This window comes from Suncus etruscus, chromosome 7 (assembly GCF_024139225.1).
Source record: "Suncus etruscus isolate mSunEtr1 chromosome 7, mSunEtr1.pri.cur, whole genome shotgun sequence".
Taxonomy (NCBI): domain Eukaryota; kingdom Metazoa; phylum Chordata; class Mammalia; order Eulipotyphla; family Soricidae; genus Suncus; species Suncus etruscus.
The window spans coordinates 50,295,796-50,308,860 of record NC_064854.1 but is presented as its reverse complement, the minus strand read 5'-3'; the positions used below and the strand labels follow the sequence as shown (position 1 = coordinate 50,308,860).

The following is a 13,065-nucleotide window of genomic DNA, read 5'->3' as shown; positions in this document are numbered from 1 at the left end:
AGGATAGTCAAGTGTATTCATTGATCTGAGGATATGTCTTTTTTCTAATATCATGCTGTTTTAATTATCATTGCTTTATTGTTCAGTCTAAAGTTGGGAAAGTGGTGCCTCCCACCTTCTTTCCAAGGATTGGTTTAGGTTATAGTGAAGATTTATTGTTCCATATGTATTTCAGGAGTGTTTGACCTATTTATTTGAAAAAATTCATAGATATTCTTATCACTTAGATTTGAGGGAAGAAAAAAATTAAAAGATACTTTTGAATCTTTTCAGATAAGAACAGGCAGCACTTGTGATGATTAAAACAATCCTACAGAATTACTCAAAGTAATATCTGATAAAAGCAAATAGCATCTTGCAAAAGCAACTAAAATCACACACACACAAAATGGCAATACAGACTGACAGATTGCTAATCTCTCTCAATGTCAATGAACTACTGTATTTTCTGGCATATAAGATGACTTTTTAACCCATGAAAAACTTCTTAAAAAACGGGGTCATCCCAACAACAACAACAACAACAACAAAACTCTAGCCTAGCTTTTGGTCTATGATCTGTTCACAAACAAGATCTCAAATTCCAGAGGTCTGAGACAACCGCAACTGAACAGGTCTTCCGGAAATATAATGAAAGACTTTATCCCAGGCTCCATCCTAGGAGCAACGTAATGACCAAGACCACCAACTACAAATATTGTCCTCAATGGAGAAAAACTGAAAGCCTTTCCTCTAAATTCTGGCACAAGACAAGGCTGTCCTCTCTCACCACTCCTATTCAACATAGCACTGGAAGTACTTGATATAGTGATTAGGCAAGAAATATATATCAAGGGAATCCAGATAGGAAAGGAAGAAGCCAAGCTCTCGCTGTTTGCAGATGACATGATACTCTACCTAGAAAACCCTAAAGTCTCTATGAAAAAGCTTCTAGAAACAATAGACTCATATAGCAAGGTGGCAGGCTACAAAATTAACACACAAAAATCAATGGCCTTTCTATACACCAATAGTAATAAGGAAGAAATGGATATTAAGAAAACAACCCCATTCACAATAGTGCCACAAAAACTCAAATATCTTGGAATCAACTTGACTAAAAATGTGAAGGACTTATACAAAGAAAACTATAAAACTCTGCTCCAAGAAATAAGAGAGGACATGCGGAAATGGAAGCACATGCCCTGCTCACGGATTGGCAGGATTAACATAATTAAAATGGCAATACTCCCCAAAGAATTGTACAGATTTAATGTGATCCCTCTAAAGATACCCATGACCTTCTTCAAAGAAGTGGATCAGGCACTTTTGAAATTCGTTTGGAACAATAAACACTGTAGAATAGCTAAAGCAATCATTGGGAAAAAGAATATGGGAGGAATTACTTTCCCCAACTTTAAACTGTACTACAAAAGCAATAGTTATCAAAACAGCATGGTATTGGAATAAAGACAATCCCTCAGATCAGTGGAATAGGCTTGAATACTCAGAGAATGCTCCCCAGACAATCACCTAATTTTTGATAAAGGAGCAACAAATCCTAAATGGAGCAAAGAATGCCTCTTCAACAAGTGGTGTTGGCACAACTGGCTAGGCACTTGCAAAAAATTGAACTTAGACCCCCAGCTAACATCATGTACGTAGGTTAAATCCAAATGGATGAAAGACCTCGCTATCAGACCCAAAACCATAAGATATATAGAACAACATGTAGGTAAAACACTCCAGGACATTGAGACTAAAGGCATCTTCAAAGAGGAAACTGCACTCTCCAAGCAAGTGAAAGCAGAGATTCACAGATGGGAATATATTAAACTGAGAAGCTTCTGCACCTCAAAAGAAATAGCGCCCAGGATACAAGAGCCCACCTCACTGAGTGGGAGAAACTATTCACCCAATACCCACCAGACAGGGGCTAATCTCCAAAATATACAAGGCACTGACAGAAATTTACAAGAAAAAAAACATCTAATCCCATCAAAAAATGGGGAGAAGAAATGGACAGACACTTTGGCAAAGAAGAAATACAAATGGCCAAAAGACACATGAAAAAATGTTTCACATCACTAATCATCAGGGAGATGCAAATCAAAACAACTATGAGGTACCACCTCACACCACAGAGATTGGCACACATCACAAAGAATGAGAACAAGCAGTGTTGGTGGGGATGTGGAGAGAAAGGAACTCTTATTCACTGCTGGTGGGAATGCCGTCTAGTTCAACCTTTATGGCAAGCAATGTGGAGATTCCTCCAAAAACTGGAAATTGAGCTCCCATACGACCCAGCTTTACCACTCCTAGGAATATACCCTAGGAACACAAAAATACAATACAAAAACCCCTTCCTTACACCTATATTCATTGCAGCACTATTTACCATAGAAAAACTCTGGAAACAGCCAAGATACCCTTCAACAGATGAATGGCTAAAGAAACTGTGGTATATATACACAATGGAATATTATGCAGCTGTCAGGAGAGATGAAGTCATGAAATTTTCCTATACATGGATGTACATGGAATCTACTATGCTGAGTGAAATAAGTCAGAGAGAGAGCGAGAGAGAGAGAGAGAGAGAGAGAGAGAGAGAGAGAAGAGAGAGAGAGAAAGCCACAGAATGGTCTCATTCATGTATGGGTTTTAAGAAAAATGAAAGACATTCTTGCAATAACAACTTTCAGACACGAAAGGAAAAGAGCTGGAAGTAACAGCTCACCTCATGAAGCTCACCACAAACAGAGATGAGTTGAGTTAGAGAAATAACTACGTTTTGAAATATCCTAATAATGAGAATGTACGAGGGAAATAAGAAAGTCTGTCTAGAGTACAGGCGGGGGTTGGGTGGGAAGGAGGGAGATTTGGGACATTGGTGATGGGAATGTTGCACTGGTGATGGGTCGTGTTCTTTACATGACTGAAACCTAAACACAATCATGTATGTAATAAAGTAGTTTAAATAAAAAATAAACATATGGAAAAAAAGAAGATGGATTAAAATGACACTGAAGAAGCAGAACTGCTAGAACCACAAAGAAAGACTTCATAAGCTCCATTCCTTGAGCTGCACAGCCACCAAGATCTCTAGATACAGAGATCTGATTTTACCATTCAAGACAAAGCAGAAGTCTTCCATATACCACGAAAGCAACAAGGGGAGAGTAAATGATCATGCAAGGAGTCTATAGTTAATCCCATGACAGTATACTTCAGGGGTGGAGAAACCCTATATATCCTAGGCCAAGGGAATTCAATCTATAATATCCCCATTAGTTACTGTGCCTATGCAGGGGGAAAAAGAAAAGGAAAAAAAAGCAGAAAGCAATAATTTTTTCTCATATTTATTTATCGATTGATCAATCAAGTTGCTATCTCCAATATTATTTTATCTTATCTTATCTTTCTCTTTCTTTTTGCACTCGAGCATGGTTTGATTTCAGAACCAAGACTATTGTGTGATGCTTGTCTTTATTGCTGTAGTGCTCACTGGTATTTAATTTGATATTTCTTTCTGTATTGTGGTGTTTCAATTTCCTTTTTCACATCCTCTCTCAAACTGAGGTTGGAAGCCTCTAGACTGGGACTCCACCCATTTTCAGCGTATTTGACTTTTTCTTTTCTCTTATCTCTTATTTTGTACCCCAATCTATTGCTTTTCTTTCCTTCAAACAAAACCACATACCTCGATTTATCTAGCTCTGCCTCTTAAATAGAGGGGGAAACAAGGGAGGGTTCCAGGACCAAACAGATATACGATCACTAATAGTAAGCCAGACAAAGAGGGGTCCACCTACTCTAGCAGCCCGGGGGGCTGATGGTGGGGTATATGGGTTGTAGAAAGGGAACTGGGATGGGGGGAGGACATATTTGGTGATGGTTTTCCCGATTCAATGTTAATATGTACCTAAAATACTACTGTGAAAGATATGTAAGCCATTATAAAAAAAAAATTGTGTTTTAATCAGAAACTTTCTTTGACTTACATGTATTATTATATTAATTATATTATATGTTATGTTACTATATTATGTTATATTAGTTTACCTCATTATGTTAATCAATTTTGTCTCTTGAATAAATTCTTACAATAAAAAAAGAGGAAAAAAAATCGGGGTCATCTTATATGCTGGTATACAGCATGTTGAAACTTACTCCAGCTTGAGGGACGAGTGATCCACCCCGTTCCCTCATTACCACCATATTCCAACCAGCTGTCAGGCGTCATTGCTCAGTCTTCTGTTTGTCCTGATTCATCTTTCAGGCACACAGAGGAGCTGAGTTACTAAGCACTGCCTCCCATCCAGCCTACAGTTGGTATGCGCCTTTCCAGTTCTCAGTCCTCTGTTCAGCTTTTATGAGACACAGAGGAGGCGCTCTGTCTCCCTCTAGCTGCCCTATTAATCACTGTACCCCACCCAGCTTCTCTTGGAGAAGCCCCCTCTCCCTGCTCTCAATGTAGTTCACAATTAAAAAATCACAGTAACTCACTACAAATGACAAATGTAAAATGATTGTTGGAACTTAAAAGTCTAGCTTTATTAAACATATACTGTTAATCTTTGAGGGTTCTACTCTTTTTCTCTTACTATTTTTTATCTTTGTGATGAGTGCCAATCTCTGTGGTGTAAGATGGTATCTTAGTTTGTAGTTTATTAAGGAGAAGGAGGAGGAGAAGAAATCAGGCAGGAAGAAAGGCAGGAGGGAAACCAGGAGCATTGGTGGTGGGAATTATGTGTACTGGTAAAGGGTACTGTACATATATATACATAAATATACATATGCATATATATGACCTAAACTCAATCATGAATAACTTGGTATCTGTAAAAAACAACAACCAATTGTATTATTAACAACCTTATAACCACAGTGTTTAATTAGATTACTTAATAAAAAATATTAAAAACCAAAAGACAAGTCAAAGTGATCATAAACCTTGAGATTCACATGGAAAATAAAAAGTATACTTAGAAAAATATAAAATAACACTCCGATATTTGGACCTCAAAGGCATCTTTCATGATCTGATACCACTTGCAAAGGCAACATAATAAAAAAAATTTTAAATGGGACTATACCAAATTAAAGAGTTTCTCTATTGCAAAAAAATCAGTCTAAAACTACAAGACAGCTAATTGAATGGGAAAAATAACTGTGTTCAGTACATCAGATAAAGGTTTGATGTTCAGAATAAAGTACTCACAATGATCCTTAAAAAAATCAGGTGTTTGGGCCCGAAGAGATAGCACAGCGGCATTTGCCTTGCAAGCAGCCAATCCAGGACCAAAGGTGGTTGGTTCAAATCCCGGTGTCCCATATAGCCCCCTGTGCCTGCCAGGAGCTATTTCTGAGCAGACAGCCAGGAGTAACCCCTGAGCACCGCCGGGTGTGGCCCAAAAACCAAAAAAAAAAAAAAAATCAGGCGTTTTCAATGATCTGATATCATTGGCAAAGACATCAAAACAAAGCATAAACAAATGGGACTATATAAAATTAAAGTTTTTGATGGCAAATTGAATAGGGACTAAAACTAAAAGACAGCTAATTTAATGAGAATCTATTCTCACTCAAAACCTCATTTAAGGGCTTAATATCTAGGACATATAAAGTATTAACAAAGATCAACAAAAATACCTTCAAAGTTCTATCAATAAGAGGAAAGAGGAAATGAAAAGATACTTCTCAGAGAAAGTCAAGTGGATTGCCAATAGGAACATGAAAACGTATTCAGCATTACTTATCACTTAGGGAATTCCAAGTCAAGGCAACAATGAAATATCATCTTACAACAGTGAGAAAGACACATTCAAAAATAGTGGGAACAATCTGTGGAGGCAGGGATCTGGTGAAAAAGTAAGTCTTATCCTCTACTGGGAATGTTGTCTGGTTCAACTCCTGTAGAAAACTTACAATTGAGTAGCCCTACAACTCAGTAATTCCACTTTTGGGTATCTACCACCTGGACTAAAAAAATTTCATTCAAGAAGCCATATCCACATCATCATTCACTGCTGCATTTAGTTCAATAACTAAGGTATGGACTCAACCTAGGTATCCAACAACAGATGAATGGATTATGGAGATATATGTGTTTATATATAAACACATATATATGTGGATATATATATGTATATATACATATATATATATATATACATACAATGGAATCCTAGGCAGCTGCAAGGTGAAGCTACAAGATGAAATGCAATTTGCTGCAATCTGTTTGGAACTGGAAGATATCATGTTTGAATAAAATAAGCCAGAAAAGGGACAAATACAGGATGATCTCACTTATCTGTGGTATATAGAATAATTTGATTAGGAAATGAAAAAGAAGGATGCCTAGATCATCCTTAACCCTAAAACTTAGGGAGAAGACACCGAAGGAAAGAAATCAAAGCAAGAATGAAGATGAGAAAATGAAGTAAAGGGGAACTAGGGTTGGGCTTTGCATTTATATTGGTGATATGGGAAAGCTATATATCCAAAGCAGACTAAACAACACGGAAAATGTGAGATCTAAGGTGCAACTACTGAATTTTATAATGTGCCTAACAGGGTGGCAGGAAAGATTGATAGAATATGGGAACAATGGTGGGTTTACCACAAGGGTGGTAGGATTGGTGTTGAAATATTATATGCCTAAACTCAACTATTAGAATCTTTGCAAATCACAGTTCTTTAAATAAAAATTATTTTTAAAACGATGAGGGCCAGGGGCTGCAGCAGTAGGGCGTTTGCCTTGCACGTGGCTGATCTAGGATGGACCACGGTTCGATCTCCCGGCATCCCATATAGTCCCTCAAGCCAGGAGAGATTTCTGAGCGCATAGCCAGGAGTAACCCCTGAGCGTTACCGGGTGTGGCCCCACAACAAAAACAAGCAAGCAAGCAAGCAAACAAACAAAAAGATGAGGGCTGAAACATATATGATGATTAGTATTGCAAAAATCTTCATCAAAATCCTAATCAACAAATCCAGCAACATAGCCAAAGCATTATACACTAACTTTAAAAGTTCATCACAAGATTTCAAGGATGGTTCCATATATTCAAATGAATAAATGTAATTAATATCATAAATATCAGCAAAAGTAGTATACATCAAGACAGTAAACCTTGAGAAATCTTCTTTCTTTCTTTCTTTCTTTCTTTCTTTCTTTCTTTCTTTCTTTCTTTCTTTCTTTCTCTTTCTTTCTTTCTCTCTTTCTCTCTTTCTCTCTCTTTTCTTTCTTTCTTTCTTTCTTTCTTTCTTTCTTTCTTTCTTTCTTTCTTTCTTTCTTTCTTTCTTTCTTTCTTTCTTTCTTTCTTTCTTTCTTTCTTTCTTTCTTTCTTTCTTTCTTTCTTTCTTTCTTTCTTTCTTTCTTTCTTTCTTTCTTCCCTTTTTCCTTCCCTTCCCTTTCCCCTCCTTTCCTTTCCTAAATGTGCATTAAAAGAAGTTAGTATTCTCTAGTATAAAGCATCTTTTTCTATTAAAACTATTTCACTTATTGGGATTTTTCCAGAGACATTATGCTTGCTAATATACTACTTTACTTCCTTTCATTTTCTCTCCTTTCTTTTTTTATTTCATTGTTTATAAAGGTAGATGGCAAACTATATATGCTTATGGAGAATACCAAAATGTTTGATCAGCATAGCTGAAATACATATATATATGTACGTATATATATGTGTGTGTGTGTGTGTGTGTATTTCTATATATATCAGTAAATCCCTGCCACATTTATCATTCACATATCTGAGTATTTTTCTTATCACTTCTTTCCTTCTTTTTAGATGCCTGAATACTATATTCCTGAAAGCTGTATCTAAATTGAATGACTAAGACTAGCTTTAACAACTACTTGGACCCTGTAGCAGAAATCATTGTAATGGAACTGGTGTTATGATCCACTATGGGATTAGGGGTACCTAATATGGTGTAGTTGTTGCTCAGACTTGCTCAGCAGATCTGTCAGTTTCAGGCGCTCCTCTTGGGCCAGGGCTGCCTTCTGCTGCTCCTTTTCTAAGAGTTGTTGACTTTCACTCAGTTCAGATTTCAATTTCTCTATTTCCTTAGATAAAAGAAAAGGGGGAACATCCATGTAAAAAGAATTACTATACATTTTCAAAATAATTAATTTTATTAAAACATTGTTATAAAAATCTGCACAGCTGGCTTTCAGATATACAATGAAAGAACCAATCCTACCACCCAGTGCCAACCTCCCTTCATCAATGTTCCCCATTGCATCCCATGTCACCCCTCCTGTCCCCATCCTGACAGTATATTAGGCCCATTTTAAGTTTAGATTTTAATTTTATGTCCCTCCATCTTTTTCTCTCTTCCTCTCTCTCTCCCTTTCTCTTTTCCTTCCTTCCTTTACTCTGCCCCTCCTTCCCTCCCTCAATCTCTCATTCCCTCATTGCCACCATCAGGGACCACTCCTTGTAAGGCTCAAGGGACCATACTTGGTGTTAGGGATCAAATTCAGAGCAAAGAAATATCTCGGGCCCGGAGAGATAGCACAGCGGCGTTTGCCTTGCAAGCAGCCGATCCAGGACCAAAGGTGGTTGGTTCGAATCCCGGTGTCCCATATGGTCCCCCGTGCCTGCCAGGAGCTATTTCTGAGCAGACAGCCAGGAGTAACCCCTGAGCACCACCGGGTGTGACCCAAAAGCTAAAAAAAAAAAACAAAAAGAAAGAAAAGAAATATCTCACTAGTAACTAATCTATATTTTCATTCCAAAGATTAGTCTTTTCCATTTCCATCTTGATGAGTTGTTTTTTTTTTTATCAAGAATGAGTATTGGACTTTATCAAATGCTTTCTCTGCATCTATTGATATGGTCATATGGTTTTTATTTTTCTTTTTATTGACATGGTTTACTATGTTGTATGTACAATGTTATGTATGTTAAAGCATCCTTGCATTCCTGGAATGAAACCTAATTAGTCATGGTGTATGACCTTCTTGATGAGGTGTTGGATCCTATTTGCCAAAATTTTGTTGAGAATCTTTGTATCTGTATTCATCAGGTATGTATGTAATTTTCTTTTATTGTAGCACCTCTGTCTGGTTTTCATATCAGAGTGATGTTAGCTTCATAAAAATATTTGGGAGTGTTCCTGATCTACCATAAGCCAATGGCAAATATTATTCTCAATTGAGATAAACTAAAAGCCTTTCCTCTAAAATTTGGTACAAAACAAGGTCGCCCTCTCTCACCACTCCTATTTAACATAGTGCTGGAAGTTTTTGCCATAGTGCTTTGGCAAGAAAAAGATATCAAGGGCACCCATATAGAAAAGGAAGAAGTCAGGCTCTCACTGTTTGCAGATGACATTGTACTATATTTAGAAAACCCTAACGACTCTACCAAAAAGCTTATAGAAACAGTAGATTCATATAGCAAAGTGGCAGGCTACATAATTAACATGCAAAATTCAATAGCCTGGGACCGCAGCTATTGCACAGTGGTATGTCAATAGCCTTGCATGCAACTGACCTAGGATGGACTTTGGTTCATCCCCAGCACACTATATGGTCCCCCAAGCCAGGAGCAATTTCTGAGTACATAGATAGGAATAGAACCTGAGCATGACTGGGTATGCCCACCCCAAAATTAGTGGCCTTCTTGTACATCAATAATGATACAGAAGAAATAAACATTAATAAAACTCATTCACAATCTTGTCACACCAACTCAAATATCTTGGCATCAACTTAACTAAGAGGTGAAGGACTTATACAAAGAAAACTACAAAATCCTGCTTCAAGAAATAAAAAGGGACACAAGGAAATGGGGAAGCATATCCTGCTCATGGATTGGAGGATTAACATCATTAAAATAGCAATACTCCCCCAAAGCAATGTACAGATTTAATGCAATCCCTCTAAAGAAACCCATGACAGTCTTCAAAGAAGTGGGTCAAACATTCCTGAAATTCATTTGGAATAATAAACACCTGAGAATAGCTAGAATATCCCTTGGGAAAAGGTATATGGGAGGCATCACTTTCTCAACTTGAAATTGTATTACAAAGCTATAGTCATTAAAAAAGCATGGTATTGGAACAAAGATAAACCCTCAGATCAATGGAATAGACTTGAGTATTCAGAGAATGTTTCGCAGACATATCCTCAATTAATCTTTGATAAAAGGGCAAGAAATGCAAAATAGAGCAAGGAAACTCTTTTCAACAAGTACTTTTGGGACAACTGATCAGCCACTTGCAAAAAAGCAAACTCAGACCTCCATTTACCACCATGTACAAAGGTCAAATTCAAATCGATTAAAGACATTGATATCGGACCCGTAACCATAAGGTATATAGAAGAACTTATATACTCCACGACATTGAGACTAAAAGCATCTTCAAGGAGGAAACAGCACTCTCCAAACAAGTGGAAACATAGATTAAAAAAAGATGGGACTATATTAAGCTGAAAAGGTTTTGCACCTCAAAGGAAATAGTGGATACAAAAGCCATCCACAAAGTGGGAGAAACTATTCACTCAATACCCATCAGATACAGGGCTAATATCTAAGATATACAAGGAACTAACAGAATGTAACAAGATAAAGACATGTAACTCCATCAAAAAATGGGAAGAAGGAATGAACAGACAATCTTGCAAAGAAGAAATACAAATGGCCAAAAAGCACATGAAAAATGCTCCACATCACTAATCCTTGAGGAGTTGCAAATCAAAACTACAATGAGGTACCATCTCACACCACAGAGACTGGCACACATCACAAAGAACAAGAACAATCAGTGCTGGTGGAGATGTGGAGGGAAAGGAACTCTCATTCAGCGCTGGTGGGAATGCCATCTAGTTCAGCCTTTATGGAAAACAATATGAAGATTCCTCCAAAAAAAAAAACTGGAAATTGAGCTCCCATATGATCCAGCTATACCACTCCAAGGGATATACCACAAAAATAAAAAAAACGCAATACAAAAATGCCTTCCTCACACCTATATTCATTGCAGCATTATTAACCAGTATCTGGAAACAACCAAGAAGCCCTTCAACAGATAAATGGCTAAAAAAAACTGTGGTACATGCATACAATGGAATATTATGCAGTCATCAGGAAAGATGATGTCATGCAATTTTCCTATACATGGATGGACATAAAATCTATTACACTGGGCCCGGAGAGACAGCACAGCTGCGTTTGCCTTGCAAGCAGCCGATCCAGGACCAAAGGTGGTTGGTTCGAATCCCAGTGTCCCATATGGTCCCCCGTGCCTGCCAGGAGCTATTTCTGAGCAGATAGCCAGGAGTAACCCCTGAGCACCGCTGGGTGTGGCCCCCCCCCAAAAATTCTATTACACTGAGTGACTTAAGTCAGATTTGAATTTTTTTTTTTTGGTTTGTGGGCCACACCTGGTAATGTTAAGGGGATACTTCTGGCTACGCGCTCAGAAATCGCTCCTGGCTCAGGGGAACATGTGGGATGCTGTGGCTCAAATCCAGGTCCATTCTGGGGTCAGCCTCATGCAAGCATAGCTCTACCACTATGCTATGCTCCAGCCCCCATAATTGGATTTTAGACATAGATGACTCAGGGTCAATCCCACTACCAGTGTTCACTTCCCTCTACCAATGTTCTCAAATGCATCCAACACCACCCATATATCCTCAGCCTGCTAGTATAACAGACCCATTTTAAGTTTAGATTGTTAAAGTTTGGGTCTCTTAATTCCATTGTTGCCTTTGCTTGGATATTTAGTTCTGTCCTTTTTTTAACACTACCAATACACCTGAGACTGTGTGGCTCCTAGTCCCCATCCTTTCATATTTGTGTTACTCCTCTTCTACTCAGTTTCTGTCCTTCTCTCACTATACTTTGGGGCCAAGGGTGTTTGAGACAATTCCCATTTATACCACTGCAGTTATACTAAATATCACATATAAGTGATATTATTCTGTGTTTATCCTTTTTTTCTGGCTTACTTCATTTAATACTTCATAATATCTACATGTGGTTTTTTTTTGTACAGAGAGAGAAAGAAAAGTATCTACCTTTAGAGGCAGGCTGTGGGTGTTGATGGGAGGGAAACTGGAAATACTAGTGGCAGGAAACATACACTGGTAAAGGGATGGATGTTGGAACATTGTATAACTAAAACTCAACCATTAACTTTTTAATTCTGAATCTCAGGATAATCCAATTAAAAAATTAAAAAATATGCCTGGGACCATAAAGAAAAACTTTATCCTAGGCTTATTCCTAGGATCTGTACAGAAACTTAGATCTCTAATTACAGAAGACTGATTCTGACAACTGCAACGGAGCAGAAGTTTTCCTGGGACCATAAAGAAAGATGTTGGGGTAGGACAACTAACATGCCTGGATCCTGTACTCAGTCTTATGAAAGTATGCTTCTGGGTTGAGATATCCTGTATCTCTAAGGCCAAGGGAATTTCCTTCTAATTTTCTCAACATTTACTGTACTATGCAAAAAACAAACAAAAATAAAAATACTTGCCACAACTACCCTCCTTTATTTTTCTTCTTTTAATTTTATTTATATCTTCTAGGTAGAGATTCCTGACCTTTTTCATAGAGCCTTAGAACATGAATACTATGTTCTGTCTCATGTTTCTAGGTCTTCCAACAAATTGAGATAAAAATAGTGGATGGAACCCAGGGGTCAACTGGTCTCAAAAGCATTGACTGGGGAAATAAATGGTCAGATCTAAGTTCCCAAGCCAAAGTCAACAACAACAGATCAAGAGACCCAAACTATAACAAGCTATACAGAAAAGGGACATGTTACATTAGTAGTTTAGGGGGTTAAGGGTGGAGGTATAGGATGCATGCTGGCAACTCTGGTGGAGGGAGGTCAACACTGATGGTGAAATGGTCCTAATTCATTGTCACTATATGCCTGAAATACAACTGTGAAAGACTTGTAATTCACAATGGTCTCAATAAAAACACTTAAGAATTAAAATAAAATAAAAATACATTTTTTACTTTAGTAAGAAATATATACACATATACAAATATATAATTATGGCTTGTCAAGACTGGAATTTTATATGCATGCAGTTATAGTCTC

The 13,065-nt window shown here is 37.6% G+C and overlaps 1 protein-coding gene across 1 annotated transcript in view; it reads right to left on the bottom strand.

Annotated features, from left to right (window-relative positions):
• The window catches only part of SDCCAG8 (SHH signaling and ciliogenesis regulator SDCCAG8), a 103,028-nt gene that overhangs the window by 32,410 nt on the left and 57,553 nt on the right, over positions 1-13,065 (bottom strand). Inside the window, 1 exon segment of the mRNA XM_049777565.1 lies at positions 7,914-8,056. Coding sequence (XP_049633522.1) covers positions 7,914-8,056 — 143 coding nt within the window.